This window comes from Sander lucioperca, chromosome 12 (assembly GCF_008315115.2).
Source record: "Sander lucioperca isolate FBNREF2018 chromosome 12, SLUC_FBN_1.2, whole genome shotgun sequence".
NCBI lineage: Eukaryota > Metazoa > Chordata > Actinopteri > Perciformes > Percidae > Sander > Sander lucioperca.
Genome location: NC_050184.1, coordinates 9,882,558 through 9,906,058, shown reverse-complemented (window position 1 = coordinate 9,906,058; position 23,501 = coordinate 9,882,558). Strand labels below are relative to the sequence as shown.

The following is a 23,501-nucleotide window of genomic DNA, read 5'->3' as shown; positions in this document are numbered from 1 at the left end:
AACATGAAACTAACTAATTGTATTTTTACAGCTGTTATTGTGCCAAAACAATATTTAGACTAACATCTTATTGATAGAGTAATATGTTAAGTTTTTTATAGATATTTTTTTAGGTATTTTCTTACAAAATGGAGAGAAAAACTGTTGAAAATATAACGGCCGCATTGTGCAATAATGATTGAAACGTAAGGAATAGTTTTTTCTGCCAAAACAAAATATTTGGAAAGAAAATAAGATGTTTTTTTGATTTCCAGCTAGTTTTAGCCATGGCAGAGAGGAGACAGGTGGGCTACAGCGTGCACAGGGAGATCCTGGACGAGGGAGCAGTGGATGAGATGGCACAAAAGTCTGACTCAAAAACATCTCTATGTGAGAAGGTTAAAACGTCAATGAGGTAAAGTTGCCCACATCTACTTTACTGTGCATTTTAACTTTTCAATTTCATGTATTTTAAGGACAACTCACATTAATCAACATTTCTGTAAATGTGCCAGTGTTAGCCAGCTGGCTAATTTTTAACTGTAGTCCTTTGGCCAGACGTTTTCAGACCAGAGCAACAGGAAGCAGCAAGACATTAGTACAGGTTACAATGTACAGACAGAAGTCAATAAGACATCATAAAGACAGCTAGAGCAACAATATAAGCTTTCTCTAGAAGCCATGCGGAGTGACAGGAAGCAGCAAGACATTAGTAAAGTTACACATCAGCGGTATCCACATTCAGTACATGCTAGCAACACAGATTATTGCCATTTTCTTGAACCATGCAACCATGCACAGCATTAATGAGCAATGACAATGAAATGAATCACTCATGATAGAGATATTACAAGTCACAGTATAGGTAAATAAGATGTTGAAATAGTTAAAGTACAAGTTAATCTTTTAAACATACGCAGGCCATGCAGGGCTGACTGTATCTGACAAACTAATCTCTTTCTACATTCAGACATTTTCTCTTGCACAAAAGCATACAGAAATTACATTCAGAATAAATCAGTATTCATACAGTACATAAAGTACTAAACATACTGTTTTCTACGTATACATTTTAGTTGAAGTTAGAACCCCTGGCTTCATTACATAAACCAAATAAAAAGGACAGTTTTCACTCAGTACATCATATTACACTCAGCAACATTTGCAAAGTCCTGCTTTACCTACTTATTAACTTCTTGCAAATGCTGAACACGGGTATGCATGTCAAAAGGTCTTTGGCCACGCAGCAAGTAAATGAGAAGACATGATAAGTAGTTTAACTTTTGTCCACATCTTAGATTTAAAATCCCTGGAAATAATTACAAAAGATCTTTTTTTATATATTGTGCTCCTTTTCACAGTGAAATTGTATTTCTAAGTCACCTGTTTCCAACATAAACACACGCATAAACATAATGCAGTCACTTGACAAATAAGTAAGGAAAAGTACTTTTATAATCTCAGAAAATGTTGAAATGTTGAAGTATATAGAGATAAAACAGATCACAAACAGGATCAAGACCCCATCCACGTCTAAGACCAAAAGCAGGAAGTCATATGTCCCTCCAAATGTAAGAATACTGTTTGGTGAGGATTTTTTAAGGATTTTTGAGGTTTAATGATTTTAAACATACAGTTGACAGACAGAGAGAATTAAAGATATTTTTTTTATTATTTTGGTAGTTGGATAAAAAGTTAAGTCAACATCGAAAGTGGCAAAAAAGTAGGTCAAAACAACACCAAGACATCAGCCAAGTGGCCTGGAGTTCAGACTTGACACGTACGCTGACATCAAGCATATCCCAACAACAATGTACCCCTCTGTCTCTTCTTTTTCTCTGTCTGTCTCTCTGACACACAAACTCAGCTGTTCTGGCCCCAGGTTGAAGAACTGCCTGCTGGGTAGCGTTCCTGTTATGTCATGGCTGCCTCGTTACTCCATCAGAGAAAACGCCCTGGGTGACCTGATCTCTGGAATCAGTGTGGGGATCATGCAGTTGCCGCAGGGTGAGGACGGAGGTTCAGGGGATGAGTTCAGTTGAGATGCAGCGAGGGGTGGGCAGGTAGAAGAGATGAAAAGATGTTAAAATTAGTTTATTTTCAATGGTAATCTGCAGGTTGTGCATTACCCTACTACTCAATATATTTACTTGTTATAGCTGTTATTACTGTATTGTAGGGAATCATATTTGTCCTTTGTTATCCCTGCAGGTATGGCCTATGCCCTGTTAGCATCTGTTCCTCCAGTCTTTGGCCTTTACTCCTCCTTCTACCCAGTCCTCATCTACTTCATCTTTGGCACATCCAAGCACATCTCAGTCGGTTTGTACTGTATCACTTCTGCTCACCAGTCATTTTGACAAGGGGGGGGTTAATCTACCATAAGTTTGTGTGGATAGTATTCAAAGAAGAACAATTGACAGTGTAACCCTGAGGTTGCCTGATTTAGCCTGCAGATGGGTTACAGAAACAGTCCGGAGCAGTGCTCACTTCACATGATAAAAAGCTAGATTACATTACTTCCAGCAAACTTCAGGAGAACAATGATGGCAAAACAACATCACCAATCTTTTTTTTTTTTTAAGATTATTTTTTGGGCTTTACGACCTTTAATGGATAGGACAGCTAGGTGAGAAAGGGGGAAGACATGCAGGAAATCGCCACAGGTCGGACCTGGACCTCTGCCGTCGAGGCATAAACCTCTCAGTATATGTACACCTGTTCTACCCACTGAGCCAACCCGGCCACACATCACCAATCGGTTTTAACCGAATATTCTCTGGCCTAGCTCAGCCAAAAAAAAAATACAAAAACACGAAATCCATCAGCACGTCAATGTGTGGTTCACTACCGCGCCTGTTTGGAACCGTTAGCCTACCGGCAATGTTTCAACTGGCTTAAGCAGTTTAGATGACACATTCGACTGTTGTGCCATTACAGGCGTGACCTAACCACAGACGGTTGCCTCATTTATGGACTGACATCAGTGCGTCGCTGCAGTTCATGGCGGTGCACTGCTGCAGAATGAATATAGGGGAAAAACAATGGATATTTGGCATTATTTTTGGCATTAAAAAAAAGACGGAGGAGCCACTGGTTCATCAAAATGATTTCCGTATTGTGCATTCCCATATATTACGATCATATAATTTTTGCTGTGGCCACCAGTTTGAATTATTTCAACATCAACATTCATCATTGGCATGACGGACTGGGCTAAATACTGCAATACCCCTGAGCCACTGCCACCAGTGCAATGGGGAAGAAGCAAGTCCAAGGCACGAGAGTCGTAGCAAATTCAAAAACGCTTTAACGTTGAATTTGTGTTTAAAATACAGTGCAATACTTAGTCGTTAACTTCCTTTTTATGTACACAGGCTTGTACCTTTTGACTTTTTATCAAAGAAGCAGATATTTTCTAACACAGTTGTTAACCTCTGTACTGATGATTAATTTGGCAGCGTTTCATGTTGATCCATGCCATTGAAGTGCTTAAACTGTGGGTCATGTAACATTATCTATGGGAAAATAAATGGGATGTTTACTTCTGGAACCAGGGCCGCCCGAACTAGCTCATCCAACTTCACAACTCTTTATTTTTTCATTTTGTCTGCTCATTTCTGGCAGATCATAATGTATCACATTCGACCCCATCAGTCGTGGCAAGAAGAAAAATGTGAGAAAAAAATGGCGAGAAAAATGTCTCTCATAATGTCCAATATGTTGTTATATGGCCAACAAAAATGTGTTATGTCTCTGTCCCCTTTCTTCAGGAACATATGCGGTCATGAGTGTGATGATAGGAGGGGTGATAGAGCGATTGGCCCCAGACTCCAACTATATGATATGGGACAATTTGACCAACTCAAGTATAGTTAATATCAGCTTGCGGGATGCAGAGAGGGTCCGAGTGGCTGCAGCCGTCACCTTTATGTCCGGATTATTTCAGGTAAATTAGAGATTCTCTGATCTGGAAATCAAATATTTGGGAGTAATCTTCCCATTGGGTGTTTCTTGGACAGACGTGCTGTCATCACTAAGGTTGTCCCCGACTAAGAATTTACATAGTCCAATCAGAAGTCCAAAATTGCTATTTCAAAGTGCACCCACACTTTAGATTTTCTTTTCCCAGACATTGTCAGTTAAAGATTTAAATCCCTGCTGCCAAGATGCTCCTCCATCAGTCACAGATCATGGAAAGTGAAACTTTAATCTGTCATGGGGCGGTCAAATTGTAATTAATTAGTTTTGATGGCTTAAGAAGTTTTTCACAGGGATGTTGATGTTTAACCGCTCAACCGACAATAAGATATTTTGACCAATTGAAATGTTAAAATAACTGCCAGTTAACTTGTTAGTGCAAACTTTACACTAGCAAGTTGCGTTTTTGTTTGTTCCCCCTTATAATGTGAAGCTCCATGTGTTTTTCATTCTGTGTTATGTATGTAGATTCTACTCGGTCTAGTCCAGTTTGGTTTTGTTGTGACCTACCTGTCTGAGCCTCTGGTCCGAGGTTACACCACAGGCGCTGCCATCCACGTCATTGTGTCCCAGCTCAAATACACCTTTGGCATCAGCCCTGAGAGATACAGTGGACCCTTCTCATTGTTATATGTAAGAAGGAACACAGTCATTAACACTTGTTTGCTTTTACATGTTTTTTATTTAATTTTACAGAGTAAGGCCTTAAATATTTCCAAAGCATTTTGGACAGTTCTTAGTGATTTCTACAAGTGAAAGAATGTCAACTGTTAACCCTAAAACTTCATCAAGGATCTTGTGCTGGAAAGTATAACATATCTATCCTATACGCATGATTTTATCTTCAAAACATAAAAGCCATGGAGACATTTGCCTCCGCCTTATGATTACAAGCCAATAGAACTGACGTTCTTCTCAGTGATCGACAAGAATTTAACATGAGCATTGTATTATATTTGTGCTACTTATTTCTCTTGTGCTTCTTCATAATAAGCATTTAAGCAATAATGATATTCTTTCTTTCTTTCCAGACTGTGTTTGAGATATGCTATCTCATTCCAGAGACAAACATTGGTACTCTTGTGGTCAGTATTGTTGCTATATTAGGCCTGATCTTTGCTAAGGAGCTCAACACATACTTGAGTAAAAAAATACCTGTTCCTATCCCTGTGGAGCTGGTTAGTGTGAGTATACAGGAATATGTATATACACTTTTAATATACTCTATGGAAAGTTAGTTCCTTACAAAGATAAAAACACGCTATTACATTTACACCCACTTATACATATACTCGTATTATCTGTTTCTCCAGATTGTTATTGCTACAGTGATCTCCTGGCAAGTTAACTTGCAGGAGAAATATGGAGTGGATGTGGTGGGCGTGATTCCCTCAGGGTAAGAAACACACACCAAGCACAGCAATGTCTGTTTACACATGAAAAATGAAGTATTTGTAATGGGCGATGTATTCTACTCTCCATGCTACCAGCCTACAGCCGCCTGTTCTCCCAGCTGCCTCTCTGTTTGGTCAGGTGATCGGGGATGCCTTCGCTCTGTCTGTGGTTGGCTACGGCATTGCCATCTCACTGGGAAGAATCTTCGCCTTAAAATATGGATATAAGGTGGACAGCAACCAGGTAGGGAGGGGATGGATGGAATGAAGGATGATCTGCTCTTTTAAGGTTGATACCTTGTATATTTATAGTGTTTTTTTCCTGGTTTAGGAATTAATCGCCCTGGGTCTGAGTAACACCATTGGAGGATTTTTCCAGTGTTTCGCCATCAGCTGCTCCATGTCTCGCACCATGGTTCAGGAGAGCACAGGAGGGAAGACTCAGGTTGGTATAAGTGGACATTATTCCACATTGTGAGAGGGCTCTTATCTCTCCATACAGAAATAATTTACGCATATGATTTCACAAATCAGTGAACAAAGTAGGTCTAGTTTGAGACTTACATTTTACAAAATGAATAACATGTTTGACTTTTAAAGGGTCAGTTCACATTGAAAATATATATTTTCACACTTACCTCTCCTTGTATCTGCATGGCTATGCTACTCGAGGTAAGTGAGGAAATATAATTTTCTTTTGTGATTTAAGAGAACTTACCTTTTAACCTGGACGATCGCTTGAGATCAAAATCTCTTTTTGGGACGAGCTTGTTAATGTTACACAAATCACCGCAGAACTAGCAAAGAAGTAAAGAAACGTAAAGGCAAAATATTAAAAACCCACCCTTTCCAAGGGAAAAAAATCGGAATAATTTCAATTATATTTAGCTCCTGATATTAGGCCTTAAAATGGCTACTGTATGAATGTTAATACTGTTTTTGTATCTTATATAGTACAATAACAGGCTGGCAGAACTTTCCCTAAAAAATCTAAATCAACACACATTACAAAATCATTATCCACACACCTGGCATTAAAACAATATTAACACAGCTGCTTTTATGGTCAACATACTGTAGCCTTCTATTAGGTAGTATACTGCTACTGCTGCTACATCCTGCCACTGATGTACCACTATTAAGTTAAATTTCAAAAGCTGGGATGACTTTTCTTTATTTAGTTTACAAGATAGATGTATCTTCTCCTGTATTTATTCCACACAGCTGAAAAGGATGTCAGCAACATTTAGAAAAATGCTTATTGGTTTTAATGCGTGGCATTTTTTAAACTTGACAAGGATGTTTCATGAGATCATTTTTCAGATCAGTATTTTCATTCCAACACTTCACTCTGCCCGTAGCTACAAAGCTGGGTTATCTTAAAGGTTAAACGGAGTGAAGAAATGGGTCATAATCAATGTTACTCTGATAAGTGGCATCATTAAAAAACACTTAGGCAATCGATTTTCGCGCACATCGTTGAAGTCCACCTACACAAACACAGATTCACTAAAAGGCTAAACCGATTTAGTCTGACAACACCATTAATCAGCCGAGGCCCATTACAGAGGAGAGGAGAGGCTTTAACTGATGATGCCATGACTCCTCTAATTATCATTTACCAATTCACTTTAAAGGCGAACTCCCGGCATTTTTTACGTTAATCTTGATCGCTATAAGTATGTGAGTACTGTCGATAGCAAAAAAAAACGAGCCGAATCGGTGCTAGCTAACTGGAGCTGCTGCAGCTAATGCCGAGAGCTCCCACTTAGCTAAAACGGCAGTTTTGGGGGCATATCATAAAGAGTGCCTTTGTGCCTCTTAACAGACACAAAATGCAATTAAAATGTCTGTGCAACATGAACAGGGCCCTTACATGACAACAAGATGCATTTTCAACTCAGACATTGTTTAAATTCACCTACCCTGTTAGCTGCGAGCTGCCGTCTGGGATGAGTGAGTGTGTTCAGCCAGGCTTCGGTAATAATCATCAAGCAGCAGTTCCCTGTGTATTTGTAGCATATATATCCATTTTGTGTGCGATCCATCTGGCGTTGGTGAATAGTAGTCTCTGCAGTGGCGAATTGTGTGTTAGTTGCCTTAGCCAGGCTAGCAGGGCCGACCGGCATCCTTCTACTTCCTCCCCGCCTTCCTCACCTGCCGCGGCCGACAACAATCCACGGGCGCCCGCTGGTCTGGTGGATGTTCTCCAGTGGACAGTTCATGCTTTTGCGGCGAAATTTTTGCGGCGAAAAAAGTTTATTTCCCCCTCAAAAATAGGTAAATGAGCACTGTAGTGGTTATGATCATAGCAGTGACTATGTAACTACATGGAAACGGGCCAAATGATGCCTGTTTCTTGTACAGCAATAGCGTTACTGAAGGCTAGCTCTAGCTCCATAGGTTACTCCAAGCTTCTTCCCTTGTGAACACCTCCGCTCTTCACTTTTCTCACACCACGCTCCGATCTGCACACTGCTGTTTACCTTTTCCTGCTACAACTGAAATCCCACGGGACTTCAGCGCAAGACTACCGCCAGCCTTCTGTAACGCTGTTACTTTACAAGAACCAGGCATTATTTGTCCCGTTTCCATGTAGTTACATAGTCACTGATATGATCATAACCACTACAGTGCTCAATTACCTATTTTTGAGGGAGAAATAAACTTTTTTCGCCGCAAAAATTTCACTGCGAAAGCATGAACTGTCCTCTGGAGGTGAGGAAGGCGGGGAGGAAGTAGAAGGGTGCCGATCGGCCCTGCTAGCCTGGCTAAGGCAACTAACACACAATTCGCCACTGCAGAGACTACTATTCACCAACGCCAGATGGATCGCACACAAAATGGATATATATGCTACAAATACACAGGGAACTGCTGCTTGATGATTATTACCGAAGCCTGGCTGAACACACTCACTCATCCCAGACGGCAGCTCGCAGCTAACAGGGTAGGTGAATTTAAACAATGTCTGAGTTGAAAACGCATCTTGTTGTCATGTAAGGGCCCTGTTCATGTTGCACAGACATTTTAATTGCATTTTGTGTCTGTTAAGAGGCACAAAGGCACTCTTTATGATATGCCCCCAAAACTGCCGTTTTAGCTAAGTGGGAGCTCTCGGCATTAGCTGCAGCAGCTCCAGTTAGCTAGCACTCGTTTTTTTTGCTATCGACAGTACTCACATACTTATAGCGATCAAGATTAACGTAAAAATTGCCCGGAGTTCTCCTTTAATAACCACTACATCATTCATGGTTTCTTCTTCTTTAACTCTCTTCCTCTGATCTCTCTCTCTCTCTCTCTCTCTCTCTCTCTCTCTCTCTCTCTCTCTCTCTCTCTCTCTCTCTCTCTCTCTCCTGATTTCCATTCATCATGCCTCTATCTACCCTCTGTCTTCACTGCAGGTTGCCGGGGCTCTATCAGCAATAGTTATCCTTTTCATCACGCTCTGGATTGGAACTCTCTTTGAAGATTTGCCGAAGGTACTGTGTGTGTGTGTGTGTGTGTGTGTGTGTGTGTGTGTGTGTGTGTGTGTGGGGGGGGTTGCATGTGTTCGCATCTGTGCACAAGCATGAGCATACACATGTGTCCAGGTTAATGGGTTTGCATAATTATATGCCCTCCTCATCAAAATATAGACAACAACTGAGGTTGTGTTGCTATAAGGCCAGCAACAGATACTTCTTCAGCTTCAGACTAAAGCCACTAGGGCTGGTTTAAAAAAAAAATGTTCTTTTGAATGAGCCGATATCGATTCAATCCACAAACAATCTGTAGTATAGTCTCTAGAAGACCTAAGGAATCCATAGGTATAAACTATGCCATGCTAGCTTGTTGGGAAGGGGGTTAAATAATGCTCCAAAGATAGGCTACATTTTGGCGAGGGAAAAACTGGCATGGACATTTTGAAAGGGTACTTTGGACTCTCACCTCATTAAATCTGAATGAAATGTCACTCAATACTCACTGACTGGAGAGTCCGTAAAGTTGCACTTTATTGTGTTGACTGCTGTGCTGTGTTCATGTTAAAAAAAAAAGTCCTGCCTTGGGGTCAAATCTTAATGTAAACAATAATATTAATAATGCACCAGGTTAGAGGGAACCTTGTACAATTGTAGAACCTCCTTCGTATCCAAGCAAAATTGGTTTTGCAACTGAAATATCCCTAATCGAATTGTTATTGCACTTTGCAGGCAGTGCTGGCCGCCATCATCTTTGTTAACCTCCATGGCATGATGAAGCAATTTATGGACATCCCTGCACTGTGGAGGAGCAACAAAGTAGACATGGTGAGTGTCTTAAAAGGTAGACAAGGACATGGTTAATGTTTTGGGAAGATAGATTCATTAATATTTTGGTAACAGGATGTATAGATGTCCATATCTTTTTTCTTTTTATATTAATCATTATCTTAAATCCCAGTGCTTCACAAGCTATTTGTCAGATGTTTGTTCAGATGAACAGTGCTTCCTTCATGAAAACTTCTTCAGCACAAGAAACCCCTGAAACTAATAATCATTTCCTGTCATCCTCACTTATATTGTAACATACTGGGATAGCAAATGCACCTGCGCCCATCTATGCGCCCATAGGCGTGCTGGTCTTACAGGGAGGTGTGTTCAGGTGCATTCTTGGCGTATTGCTATCTTGAGGCAGCGGGAAGTGATCGCGCCATTGACCAACAAAAACCTGGTCTAAAGTCAGTAGTGCAGCATTTCATTGTTATTTTAACAGCAAATTAGTAAAATGCGCCCACTATGCTTGTTACACACACACAGGGAAGCGCAGCAGCACACAAACATGCAAAAGATTACAAATAAAAAGATTACAAATAAAAATATTACGTTGCAAATCCGCCATCATAATAGCAATGTGCCAAGGTACAAACGCGCCTGGCTTTTAAAGGGAATGGGAGATGACACTCTGATTGGTTTATTGCATGTTATGCCCAAAACACACCTATGAATTAATGAAGACACTAAGTACAACCTTTTTGAACCATGCGCCCGGCGCACGGACCCTTTTTTCCGCCGTCAAACCAGCAAAAGTGGATTTGGACACGCCCTAAACGCACCTGTGCCATGCGCTTCACGCCGTGCGCTTAGATCGTTAAAATAGGGCCCACTGTGTTATTCTGACTTGCTAATGTTAGCATGATAGCTAAATGTTAGCATGTTAAACCAGCATGCTACAGACTGCCAGAAGTCTGCAGAATCCATACTGTATCCTAACAGTATACATGTAAGCTAATAACAAGCGATACTTTGCATGCTCAACGTTAGCATGTTAATACAAATCACTATACTACAGTTGCTACTTAAATTTTCCTAACTGCAAATTTCACTTAAAGACTGAACATTTCTCCAACATAGCTACCTCTCCTGTGGGGGCCCAAAGGTGACAGGAAATAAATAAATGAGCATGACAAATTAAAATAACCCAATTACTATCAGCTGATGAAATACACCTGAGGCAGGCTGATTGAGCTGCATTTACGTAACAACATGGCCTTTTTCTGTGTGCTGCAATCAAGTCAAACTATACGTGTTCCTTCACTACCAATAAGCATCTAACAATATCACGTTGCATTTGATTTCCATCAACACTTTTGCTTCTCATGTGTAATGCGTGCTACATTTAAGCATTCCTAGACTTGTTGAATGGTTTTACTACCCTTTGTTACTCATTATCACTCTCTTTTTCTTACCTTCAGCTGATCTGGGTGGTCACCTTTATCCTCACCTTGCTATTCAACCCTGACCTGGGACTGGCTGCTGCCATCGGTTTCTCCATGCTCACCGTCATCTTCAGGACACAGCTGTAGGAAGACATTACCACACCCCCACAGTTATACACTGATAAACGCACACATGTTCAGTGGGAGAGTGTGTCCAGTTGAACATTAAGATATTAATCACCACACCTAACAATTAAGTCAGTACTTCTCTGGCAGACCATACCTAAAAACAAAGTATTACAAATTGTTCATATACTTCTTTGTTTTGTGTGTATTTCAGACCTAAATACTCCATATTAGGGCAGATACCAGCCACTGACATTTACAGGCCACTTGAGGACTATAATCAGGTATGTGTTATATTTAAATAACCTGAAAGCAGCGGCGAGAGCGAGTACTGGTCTGGAGATGAATAAAACACCCGCATTCCATATTGATACAATGCAAAATGTTATTTATTAACTTTTTTTTTTTTCATTTCCACTTTAAACCAACTAGTCTTAGCCTTAAAGATGTGATCTGCTGATCACATAACCATTTTATTACATTACATACTAAACTGGTATTCATTTCGTATTCAAGTTTCATTAATGCCTATTTCAAAAGCAAGAAGTGATTTCAAAAAAGTAAAGCAGAAGTTGACAGTAAGAGCTCACTGCCAATATTTATTTTCGAAGGCGGTTTAGGGCTGTCCTCGAATAAAAAAAAATTAGTATTTTAATTAGCACACCTAGTCAACGATTGGAAAAGCCCGGGACACATTACTGCATTTTTATGAGCAATTAGGGAACACAAAACATCACTGAACAACTAATAAGACAAAACAACGGAGAGAATACATTTCTCATTGATCTGTAATTTAACAACAATATTGGTGTAACCCTAGTGAATTGGTGTTTAACATTTTGTTCATACCTAGCAGCACGTTGACAGTCAATGTACCCAGGACCATGTGTAAAAGCCAAAATATTAATTTATATTTATTTAATTAAGCCGGTCAAACAAAACCTGTCAATAGGATGTTTATATGTACAGTTAAGTTTATGGCACTTGTTTTAAGCCTTAAGTGTTGTGGCTCCACTGATGGTGATGATGGTCTGTCGGCTGTTCACGACGTTCCACTTCCGGGATTCCTCTTTTCAGCCGGATGTCCGTTACCTTCCGTTTTCTTCGATTTATGAGGACTTTAGTTAACTGGTACTCATGTTTCCTCCAGCACCACCATGAGGTTGACATGTGGTCTTATGTGAAATGTCTCAACAACTATTGAATGGGCTGCCATAAAAATGAGTAATGTAATGACTTTGGTGATCCCTTAACTTTCAATCTAGCACCAAAACTTTGGTTTGTAACCAACTGCCTTCAAGACATTCCCATTAACATCAGCTGTACTTTGGGTTAAGTGCCTATTAACGAATTGTAGCATGCTAACAAGCTACACTAAGAGGGTGAACATATTAAACATTATACCTGCTAAACATCAGTATGTTAGCACTGACATTGTGATCATGTTAGCATGCTGATGTTAGCATTTAGCTCAAAGCCTGTTCAATTGATTAACTCATTAACCGATTGATTTCAGGTGGAGCAGGTGCCAGGGATTTTGATCTTCCGTTCCTCTGCCACCATCTACTTTGCTAATGCTGAGATGTACCAAGAAGCCCTTGGAGAGAAGGTGAGGGCACACACACACACACACACACACACACACACCCTTAAAGGTCCAGTAACGTGTTTAGTTGTTCATTGTTCATTATCAAAATCTGTGTTGCCCGTTCACAAACTTGTCCTTTTTCATGAATATTTATCACCACCATCAATTCCAAGTATTCCTTTTGGCTTGAAGTTTTACATTTGCATTCGCATGAACTGGGGTAGACGCTCCATATTCATGCATCATCTTGAAATACGTTAGCCGGTAAGGGACATACAGGACATACTGCTCCGCCTTTCGCGTTTCACACGATAAACTCACAGATGCTGCTAATGCTGCTAATGGGTATCGTAGCTTCCCGGCCCCGGCAAGTTTGAAGAAGGAAACATGGAGGACCACACGTATTCAAAATCCAAATTTCAGGAACAGGAGTCTTCTTCTTCACCCAGAAAAAGAAAAAGGATATTGAAAAGAGCAAGAGACCGGCTTTTTGAAGCGTGAAGGCTACCGTAGCTGTAATACGTACTTTGAACAGCGTGGTGCGAGAGAGTTGATTGCGATATATGATCTCAACGCTAGATGGGACAAATTCTTACACACTGGACCTTTAACCTACCTTTACCTTATCACCCCTAAAAGAAGGTCTTAACCATTGAACAGCGTTTAAAAAAAAAAAAAAGTGAGGACTGACAAAATGTCCTCACACTCAAGGTCTAAAAGTAAAGTTTGTGTTCACAAAAATTATAATAATAATATACAAATAAAGTTAATTTGTATAGCACCTTTCATACACGAAATGTAGCACAAAGTGCTTTTCAATAAGGTACAGTAATTACATGACATAAAATGAGCATAAAAATAATGAATCAATGTAAAATAAAATGGATAGAATACATAATTATTGGAAAATATGATGGAAAATAAAACATACCTGACAACAGCAAAATAAAGATAAAATAAAATACATAGAATGCATAACATGAGATAGAAGGTAAAACCCACTGATATTGCACACACCAGAACACAAACAAACACAGAGATATTCATTTGTATTAATATATTAATGTGGATGCCCCCTAAAAACAGTATCATACATACAAACACACAGTGAAATCTATATGATCTTACAGATAAACACACACACACACACACACACACACACACACACACACACACACACACACATACATACATACATACATACAGAGTAAAAGAAACGACCAACTCCAGTAACAGTCTGCCTTGTCACGATTTCCGTGCAATTAACTCTTCTCAACAACATTATTTCTGACGCACTAATAACTGACCTGACATTTCACCAATTCACACATCACGATCGTGACAGACATTGTTTAAAATGTCATCCCACCATTTTCTCCTCTCCTTTCTTCCATTAAACTTTTGTTTAAACCCCCCCTTCTCCTTCTTCTTCCTTCTGTCACGTCTCTTTGGGGGAAATAGGAAGACAAATTGAGGGAAGGTAGAGAAAAGAAGACAAAAGATGGAGAAAGGGGAAGAAGCAGAGATTGTATAATGGAGGGAGATGGAACATCATCATTCATTAAAATGTCAGCATGTCAAAGCCAGAGGGTCGTTCTTTTCTTTGTAATCTTTGATGCACAAATAAGCTTTCATAGAGCTGTGGTTGACTGGCAGAGGCTGTAAGTTGGTGAGAAATTGCCACCAGATGAATTCTGGTCATTTTTGGATCTGGGTGAAAAGTGTTTCTACTCGAGCAGTCACTGAGGCGTGCAGACGACTCAAATTTGGGGATCATTTTCCAAGAAATAGTGATAGGTGCTGGGGATCACTTACTGCTTGTTCTCACTAGCATCAACTAAGCCAATGGGTTGCACTTGTGTAAAGGGAAACTAATGCTGTTATTGCCTGAACTAGTGATGTCAGCAAGAAAAGATTTTAGAGGTAAATCATACCTTGTTTTTGCATGAATTATCTTTTCTGTCATACTATTACATTATCTTGATGAGTTAAAATATCCTACAAATTGCTCAGCAGTGTTTTTGAGATACTAATTGTTATCGGAGAACTATGAAGGCTTTAATGGCTGTAATCGAATTCTGATCCACTTTGCAATTGCCAGGCAGACATTTACTTCATGGAATAAAAATCACAAAAACAAACAATGAAAATCTAATTGGCTGTTGATGATTGATGACCGTGACAATTCTTTTCATTTTGCATTTCCTGGTTGCTCGTTAGTCCTCATTGGCGGTGTCCTTACTTAAAGGAACACGCCGACTTATTGGGACTTTAGCTTATTCACCGTATCCCCCAGAGTTAGATAAGTCCATACATACCCTTCTCATCTCCATGCGTGTTGTAACTCTGTCTGACGCACCCACCACTAGCCAAGCTTAACACAGATCCTGGAGGTAACCGGCTCCATCTAGCCTTCTGCTCCCAATAAGTGACAAAATAACGCCAACATTTTCCTATTTACATGTTGTGATTTGTATAGTCACAGCGTGTACAAATAACAAGGTCACATGAGACACAGCCTTCTTCTAACCGTATACATACGGCTAGCTATATGAAAACACGTTTGTGATAGGGTAAGGGTATAAGTCCATCTTAAAACAATAGTCAGGTGCCCATATGTACACTGAAACAGGTTTTACTTGCTGAACTCATTCCTCCAGTTCACACTGGCTATCAAAAGATCCCTTCCTAAAGTGATTTCAACGTACTGGAAGGAAGTGATAGCGGACAAAATCCAGAGCCTTCCTGCCGCACAAAAAATTATTTAGAAGTTAAACAGTTAAAATGAGGCTTCAGCGGTGGGAGTTAGACAGATATAGTGAAAGTGGATATCTTAAGTTACATCAAGATAGTTTTAAGACAGACTTGAAAAATTGTGAACCTATCCTTTAATGTAATTTACTCTAGCAGCTAAAACTATATAGAGAGCTGTGCTGTTGAATGGTTGTTGGCCTTTTATGCATACAGTACAGTATTGTTTGGGGATGAAAACAAACTTTCATAGTTCATGTTTAACTTATATGAGAACTCCCAAGTGAAAACACCAAGACTTTTTTATTTAATACTTTAATTTTGCATTATTTAAGTATATATATATATACACACACAAAGACAGTTACATAGGAGGAAGAAAACATGTAAACATGTTCTCCCTTCCTCCTACCACAAGACCTAAATGGCCAAATGGCTTTCCTGTGGTTGTGTCTCATACAGTTGTATGGACAAGCAAGACCTGCTCAGCTGGTTTATGGGTTATTTTGTGTTGAGGAATTAGTTTAGTTGGACTGACTGAACTGGCTATACTGGCTGAGATTAACATTTGTGTTCCTGTGACTATTAACCTTCCAATATTATGAATTATATATTATTGATCAAGAATCTTTCTTCTTACTCGTTGCTTTTATTAATTTGTTTTTAATTGAGTGCTCATTTTTTTTAAATGTTTACATAAATGTGGAAAGGAATTGCAACAGACAGTCCTCTCCTTGACTACTTAATTCAATTTAAAAACATACCACCACAAAGTTGATTGAAGTCTGTTGGGGAGATAAAAAACAATCCGCACTGTAGGATGTTTGTTAAAAGGGATCTATAGTTGATTGGTTTTAATAAGCTTCAATATGATTTGTTGCAAAGTACATATATCCTATAATTCCAGTAGTAAATATTCACATGCTCTAAAGAATTGGTGCAATTTAAATTTCGAATTGCTTTAAGAAAAAAAAAAGAGCCACAGAAGAATAAAATAAGTAAAACAGTGTGGTGCATTACAGTCATAATGATTACATCAGGAGGAAGCAAGATTTGACTGGCTGTAGAAAATGTATGTGAACTGCAATATTACCATTCATTATTGTCTTTTGCTGTATTGTTTTAGTCTGGCATTGACATTACCAAGATCCTGTCAGCAAAGAGGAAATTAGATGCCAAAAGAAAGCGACATGAGAAGAAAAATGCCAAGAAAGCTGCCAAGAAGAACACAGTGGACATGGTGAGGATGACCAGAGTCATATTTACTATAAATGATTCAAAGTCTTTTATGTTTTTTTTTCCTTTTGCTACAACTTACTGAACACCTGCTAAGCTTGATCAAAATCTCAACACGCAACTGTCTTCTTATACAAATGCTTTTTGTTTCAGTATTCAAACATTCCTAATGCAATAAACCTTGATGTTCATTTGAATTCTTAAATCGCTGTCTAAAGCACAACATTTTATTTTGATTAACCTCTCACAAGTCTGCTCTGTGTCATGTCTCATCCTGTACAGGAGGGGGAGCCAGAGAGGGAGGAGCAGAATGGCATTGCCATCATTGAGATGGATGCTGAGCCCGACCCCTCGCTCCCCAGAGCCATCGTCCTCGACCTCAGCCCCGTCAACTTCCTGGATACCGTGGGAGTCAAGGCGCTACGCAGCGTATGAACGTGGCAGTCGCATTTACACACATGTGCACACGTGTACACATACACACACACACACACACATATAAAGGGAGAGATGGCAATAATCAATGGTTTAAAGCAACCATATTATGCTCATTTTCAGGTTCATAATTGTATTTTAAGGTTGTACCAGAATAGGTTTACATGGTTTAATTTTCAAAAAACACCATATTTGTGTTGTACTGCAGTGCTCTCTCTCACTGCTGCAGATCCTCTTTTCAGCTGGTCTCTGTTTTAGCTACAGAGTGAGACCTCTTTTCTTCTTCTTCTTCTGTACTATCTTTGATTGCACTGCACATGCCCAGTAGCTCAGATGTAGATCATGTCAGCTAGCTAGCTCCATAGACAGTAAAAGAAAGGCTGTTTCTACAACTTCGGTCAGTTACAAGGCAGGATTAGCTGGGAGACTTCTAAATGAGGGCGCACATGTAAGTAGTTCTTTTGTAGATTATGGTGAACTTGTGTGTGTTGTAGCAGTGCTTTGCTATTGAGAACGAGGTAGCATGCTAGCGTTAGCATGCTAGCATTAGCCATAGCGTTAGCATGCTAACGCTACGAGCTAATGGTTGCGGTTAGCCTGCTCGTTTCGGCTTGTGACGTCACAAGCCGTGCCGATTTTGAACAGCTCACCCAGAGACTGAAGGCAGGACACATTCAGAAACTGTATCTCACTCTAAACAGCATGGATGGTTTTTTTTCAAAGTTTGTATGTGTGTGGAAGCACCAGAGACACAAAATAACACCCCAAATCCCAGAAAAAGTGTTTTTTTCATAATATGGGCACTTTAAGTAACTTGTACATATTAAGAATTCAACTTCTTGTGTAGGTGCATTTGTGTGCATTATTTTAGTTAGCTGTTCTACAAATCTACATTTGCGTTCCCAATTTTTTGACAAATCTGACAACGGGTAACTATAAAGAATTTTAACATTTTTCTTATCGAAAATGTATCAATACTCCTCTTTTAAAGAGACAAGTTGGCAGACCATTGATAGCAAATAATGAAAATTCCCCCAAGATTGGCCCTAGGAGAATAATGCAAATACGAGATTACTGATTCTGCTCCTTGGCTGTGCTGTAGTCATTTCTTCCTGTTTAACCAACTGATGTAACTCTGCCTTTCTCATCTCTTTCTACAACAACTAGAACGTTCCTGCATTCGTCCCTTCCTTGCCTTATCATTTAGCTCCTCGGGCATTCAATTACTGTAAATTGAATTGTCAGACTAATGAAATGATCCCCAGTCTGACCTTTGCGCTGCGCTGCTGTGTCTGTTTCAGATCCAGAGAGACTATGGGGAGATTGGTATACAGGTTGTTCTTGCTGGCTGCCAAAGTAAGTCCCTCTACATCACTCGAAAAATAATACAACTGTGTGGATGTTTTTTGCAAAACAGATTTTTTTTTTTTTTTCAAGAAATGAATCAGAAAAGTAAAAAAGAAAATCTAGATTGTCTTATAACTCCATTTGCCTTTCTATTATAGACTTTTTAGATCCATTTGAGTGAAAATACCCAGTGGGATTTCTTTGTCCTACATACTCTAACACGCAGATGGATGTTTTTTACATTCACGTTCCAGACCCGCTTAGCCACACACAATTTGAATTCATTCAACAACACTAGCTGTTATTTCAGCCGTTTGCTGATGTTACTGTAACGTTTCTGTGAAGGAAGTAGTTCAGTCATTAACTGGTACGTTTTCCGGAAAACCCTATTCCAGATTTGCCAAGACTGGTATAATATGTAGTGGGTCATGAGTAGATTATAATGAGTCATAAGAAAGCTAAAAAAGAAAATGCTGAAATCTGGCAGGGACAGTTATGTTTTTACTGTAATAAAGCATCTACTCTTTGTGTTTATTTGAACATAGTAGCCCACAAACTTAGGTCTGACTTGCTGGAACAAATGTGGATCTTCATCTACAATGCTAGGAGCTGTCCAGTTTATTTCAGAGAATCAGCAGCTCTAATTAGCCTGTACTGAGTCAAAAGCCTGTAATGAGTATAATGTAATGAGAAAAAATAGTTTATTGACTGCAAAGGATATGTATACAGCCAGGAATTATAATGTGGTTCAGTTAACACAAGGACTACCCCCTCCAACGCACCTCTCTCTCTCTCTCTCTCTCTCTTATTTACTTTTGGTCCATTTCATTTCTCCTACTTTAAATGTTTCACATTATCCTCATCGATTTCACTCGAATTCCCTTTTTTCATTTCTTGTCCTCTTATGTAACCAGCTCATCTCCTATCTTCCCAAAACCTTTCACACATGACTTTGCCTGTGGATCCATTATTCCCTCTCTTTCTCTCTGTCTTTCTAGCTGGTGTTGTGGACAACCTGCAGACTGGAGGTTTCTTTAACGACAAAGTGACAAAGTCCTGTCTCTTCTACACCGTCCATGATGCTGTTTTGCACTGTCAGTCTACCAGAACACACAGACAAAATGAGGTGATGTACAAGTGTGCAAGTTTACTCTTAATGTAAACTTCAATGTTACTTGACGCCGGTGTCTCAGGAGGAGGTCAAATAAAAAATATACTGATGGGTTATAGCCATTGTTATAAATGTTAACTTAAATTTATTTCTGAGTTTGGTATGTACTAAATGCAATACTACCCATGAGCATCATAACCTGTTACTATGGAGAACATGCCATCTAGAGGCATATTCATATTAGAATCTCTTTGTTGTTGGAATAAAGAACAAAACATTGCACGATTATCCAGTAACAAATGTGGCGAGTGTATTAAATTACTTATATAAAGCCTGACCTCTAACTTGCCAATAATGGCTACAGATTTTTTAACTCAGTGATTTAGTACTTACTGCTATGCTCCTTGAAACTCAAAGTTGACTTCTCTACAGGTTGGAAGTGGAATTGTCCCATTACATTACATTATGCAAGTTTGCCAGATCGGGTAGCGGCTCTGTAGTTCGAATGAACTGGACAATGTAATGGACAATTCCCCTCCGACCTGTCGTGGGACCGAAGCGGGAAAAGTTCTCTAGTGTTGCTTTAAAACGGCATTAATTGAATTGCTGGCCTCTTGGGGGCAGCGCAACAAGATGGACCCACAACACTGACATCATTATACAGTATAAAGGTGATGTGGTGATAGCTGCTAGCAAACAGTTGCCAGTATACTGTACATGTTGAGTGGACACAGGATAACATTATCATTCATTTAGAGTTGTAATGAATTAAAGTCCAATATTCACACCCCTTTTAGCTCTGTTTTTGGTCTCTACCAACTCCTGGTCCTTTAGCTGCTAAATGCTCCCCTATCTTCACCAGCTAGTTGCTAACTGTGTCTGTCTGCTGTTTGGTGTTGGACAGGTAGTGCACAGTGGCTGGTAAATGTTGTAATTGTAAAACTCAATGATAACTGCAATTGACTGCAACTAAAAACGAATGTAGCACCAGTGTGTACATGCATTACACTCCCAGTGAACCTCCTCACTGTTAGATGAAGAGTGAGGCCAGACTGTGATACACATTAGGGATTGGTGAAATCTAAAAAGTAAACGCTTCTAATTAACCCACCTGATCGCTGTCAGGAGGCCAAGTTCACTTAGCAGCCTGGAGTGTGGGAATGATGTATTAAGCTCTTACTATCTTAATGGACAATGATTAAAATGTTGTTTCTGGATTTGTTCATTGATCCCCACTCTGCAGCGTGACCTGGACTGCAAATTGATTGCACACAGTGACATGGTTAGGGGGTGGGTGGAATAGGTGTGTACAGTATTACAGTAGAATACTAGATTATTACATTTTTATGCATTTTCATGTATTTTGATGCAAAACCCTTAAACAGTTAAACACAAATACCTAAACTGCATTTAGCATTTCACATCAGAAATACTGCTCATTCCAGCACACACCATCAATCTCCTTAACACATGGGCATTGTGTGTGTGTGTGTGTGTGTGTGTGTGTGTGTGTGTGTGTGTGTGTGTGTGTGTGTGTGTGTGTGTGTGTGTGTGTGTGTGTCGGTGTTAATCTCATTTATACACCTGTGCTTGCATGGATGTCTGCATATTGTTCAGCGTGTGTGTTTTTGTTTCTGCCTGTTCTGTTTAAGTATTTAGTTGGGTGCGTGACTTTATGTTTCTACTCCCATAGGAGAGATCTAACAGAGAACAAAGACGTGGCACTGGTCCATGAAATACAGTTAACAGGAGCAAAGACTTATCATGGGAAAGATAGGGAGCTCTCTGTCACACAGACACACACACACACACACACACACACACACACACACAGGCATACACACACATACAAATGGATAGAATACAGAGGATGTAAGGGAGTGGATCAGGAACACGAGGTTAGTCAAGGGAACTGTGCAAAGAACAAGAACACACACAGTAACATGCATGCAAGCATGTACAAATTAATGAATGCATGCATATGTGCAGCCCATACTGTATGAATACATGTCACATGGAAATGGTTTTACATGAGATAAACAAGAGGTTGGTTTGGAAGTCCATCTGGCCTATAATGTATCTTCACTTCACTTAATTTCACACAAGCATTTCAGCATATCAGAAAGCAAGTAGAGCCTTACTTTCATCCTTGGGATCCTTTAGAAATACAATACATACAGTTAAACATAATGCAGTGAATGTAAGAACCCACATGGTGCAAAGTGAAGACATCAGATTTGAAATAGTTTGACTCAGAATCATTTTTTCTGAGATTGTTGCATGCTGAGCCAAAGTTTTCAGGCAACATGTTCAAAGTCCTTTTCTGTTCCTCCTCATTAACCTCTACTGAGACTTCCCTGCCACTGGAGAGAAAAGAAAAATTCTGGAACATAATATGAAAATCTTCCATCATCCGTCCCACATGCTACCTCTGTTCTTCTCTCTCTGGGTTTTCTTCTCTGTTTTGATCTCTCCTGTACTTCTGTTTCACAGGAGATCGTGGCGACACATTTGTGAATGCCTAGAGGAACGGATGGAGGAACACCAGATATTCTGTCTGTATGAGGATAAAGACAAACACACACACAAAAATAAATATAAACTTTGTCGGAAGCTTCTCATTGAATTGGAATGTTAATTTCCTAAACCAAACAGTCAGTTTAGATTTTTAATTTTCTAAGGAAGACATTTGATTTGGTGATGCATCAACATATACCACATACTTCTGAAAAAAATCTGTACTTATGAAACTGATGCCTCAAATATGGATGCAGGGTGTTCTCCTTTCCTGTCTTACTGGGACCGGCTGCTTCATTCATACTGTTTATCTACAGACGTGTTCAGTGAATTTGTTTATACTGTATAAGGAATTGTTCTCTGAGACAATACTTCTGTCGGATGTTGCAGATGCTCATTATAGTAGCTCAAGCACAGAGAATGTAGTGCCCCTGATGAAACTGCATATGTACAGATAAAATCCGCCATGTTTTGATCAGAATGTTTTTTCCCCCAGTTTAAAGTCACATGGGAACAAAAAGATGATTAAAAAATGGAATTCAGTTGGTCACTTCCAGACCAACGGAATTCCATTTTTTAATCATTTTTTTTGTTCCCATGTTCATGTGTGACTTTAATTTGTTTGCTGTTTGTTTCATTTTTAGAGAGAAAAAAATGTCTGTAAGCAGTTAGAGAGGCGGGAAGAGATTAATTTCCACCACAAAGATTTGCAAACACATCAGTCCTCTGGTAACTAACACCAGGTATGAGTCATTGTTTATTGGAAGAGGAACACTGAATCATGTTTAGTCATAAAAAACACAACCATTTTCCAGTAATGGCTTTTATTTAAAATGCTTTTTATTTTCCTTGGAACAAAAACGGACCTCCTTTTTACTATGTATTAACTAACAGAGTCCAACAAATGCCTCAGGATTGACCCTATCTTGTCCTTGTTGGCTGTTGTTTTCCCCCTTTGTTCCATGATAGGGATGGGTGGAGCTGAGCAGGCTTCCCCTGGCCTGCTGACTGATAATATTGTCATTTGTTTTTGCTTTGTCTCACCCCTCACACAGCATACTGTCAGTCAGTCAGTCAGCCTGCATACTGACTGACACACTCTATTGTTATCTCAAGTCACCTAATTAAAACATTTAGCATCATTTGCATGTGTGGACTCCCTCTTTTGTAACACACTTTTGAGGCGGGTTGTGGCTATACTCCATGTGAAAAGCAGCTACTGTATGCACAAAAGCAGTATTTCAAAGTCCTCTTGGGGCATAGCTTGTTAGAGTGTTGCATCTATAACCACACCCAAAAGTCACAATGTACTGACTACGTCCTCTATATCACTGCAAGGTGAGAAGTTAAACCACTAGA

General features: G+C 39.5%; 1 protein-coding gene across 4 annotated transcripts in view; it reads left to right on the top strand.

Annotated features, from left to right (window-relative positions):
- slc26a6 (solute carrier family 26 member 6) overlaps positions 1–22,201 on the top strand; it is a 28,146-nt gene extending 5,945 nt beyond the window's left edge. For 3 of the 4 annotated variants that reach the window (XM_031286506.2, XM_036008285.1, XM_031286507.2), the window contains 19 exons: positions 255–394; positions 1,847–1,986; positions 2,191–2,301; positions 3,753–3,928; positions 4,429–4,593; positions 4,992–5,144; positions 5,274–5,356; positions 5,451–5,598; positions 5,686–5,799; positions 8,759–8,836; positions 9,548–9,643; positions 11,068–11,174; positions 11,372–11,441; positions 12,674–12,766; positions 16,623–16,736; positions 17,015–17,161; positions 18,469–18,523; positions 19,513–19,640; positions 22,119–22,201. In XM_031286506.2, coding sequence (XP_031142366.1) covers positions 255–394; positions 1,847–1,986; positions 2,191–2,301; positions 3,753–3,928; positions 4,429–4,593; positions 4,992–5,144; positions 5,274–5,356; positions 5,451–5,598; positions 5,686–5,799; positions 8,759–8,836; positions 9,548–9,643; positions 11,068–11,174; positions 11,372–11,441; positions 12,674–12,766; positions 16,623–16,736; positions 17,015–17,161; positions 18,469–18,523; positions 19,513–19,640; positions 22,119–22,142 — 2,142 coding nt within the window. In that variant the 3' untranslated portion in view covers positions 22,143–22,201. The remainder of the gene's footprint in view (positions 1–254; positions 395–1,846; positions 1,987–2,190; positions 2,302–3,752; positions 3,929–4,428; positions 4,594–4,991; positions 5,145–5,273; positions 5,357–5,450; positions 5,599–5,685; positions 5,800–8,758; positions 8,837–9,547; positions 9,644–11,067; positions 11,175–11,371; positions 11,442–12,673; positions 12,767–16,622; positions 16,737–17,014; positions 17,162–18,468; positions 18,524–19,512; positions 19,641–22,118) is intronic. The other variant, XM_031286508.2, reaches the window with a different exon arrangement.
- The last annotated feature ends 1,300 nt before the right edge of the window (positions 22,202–23,501 follow it).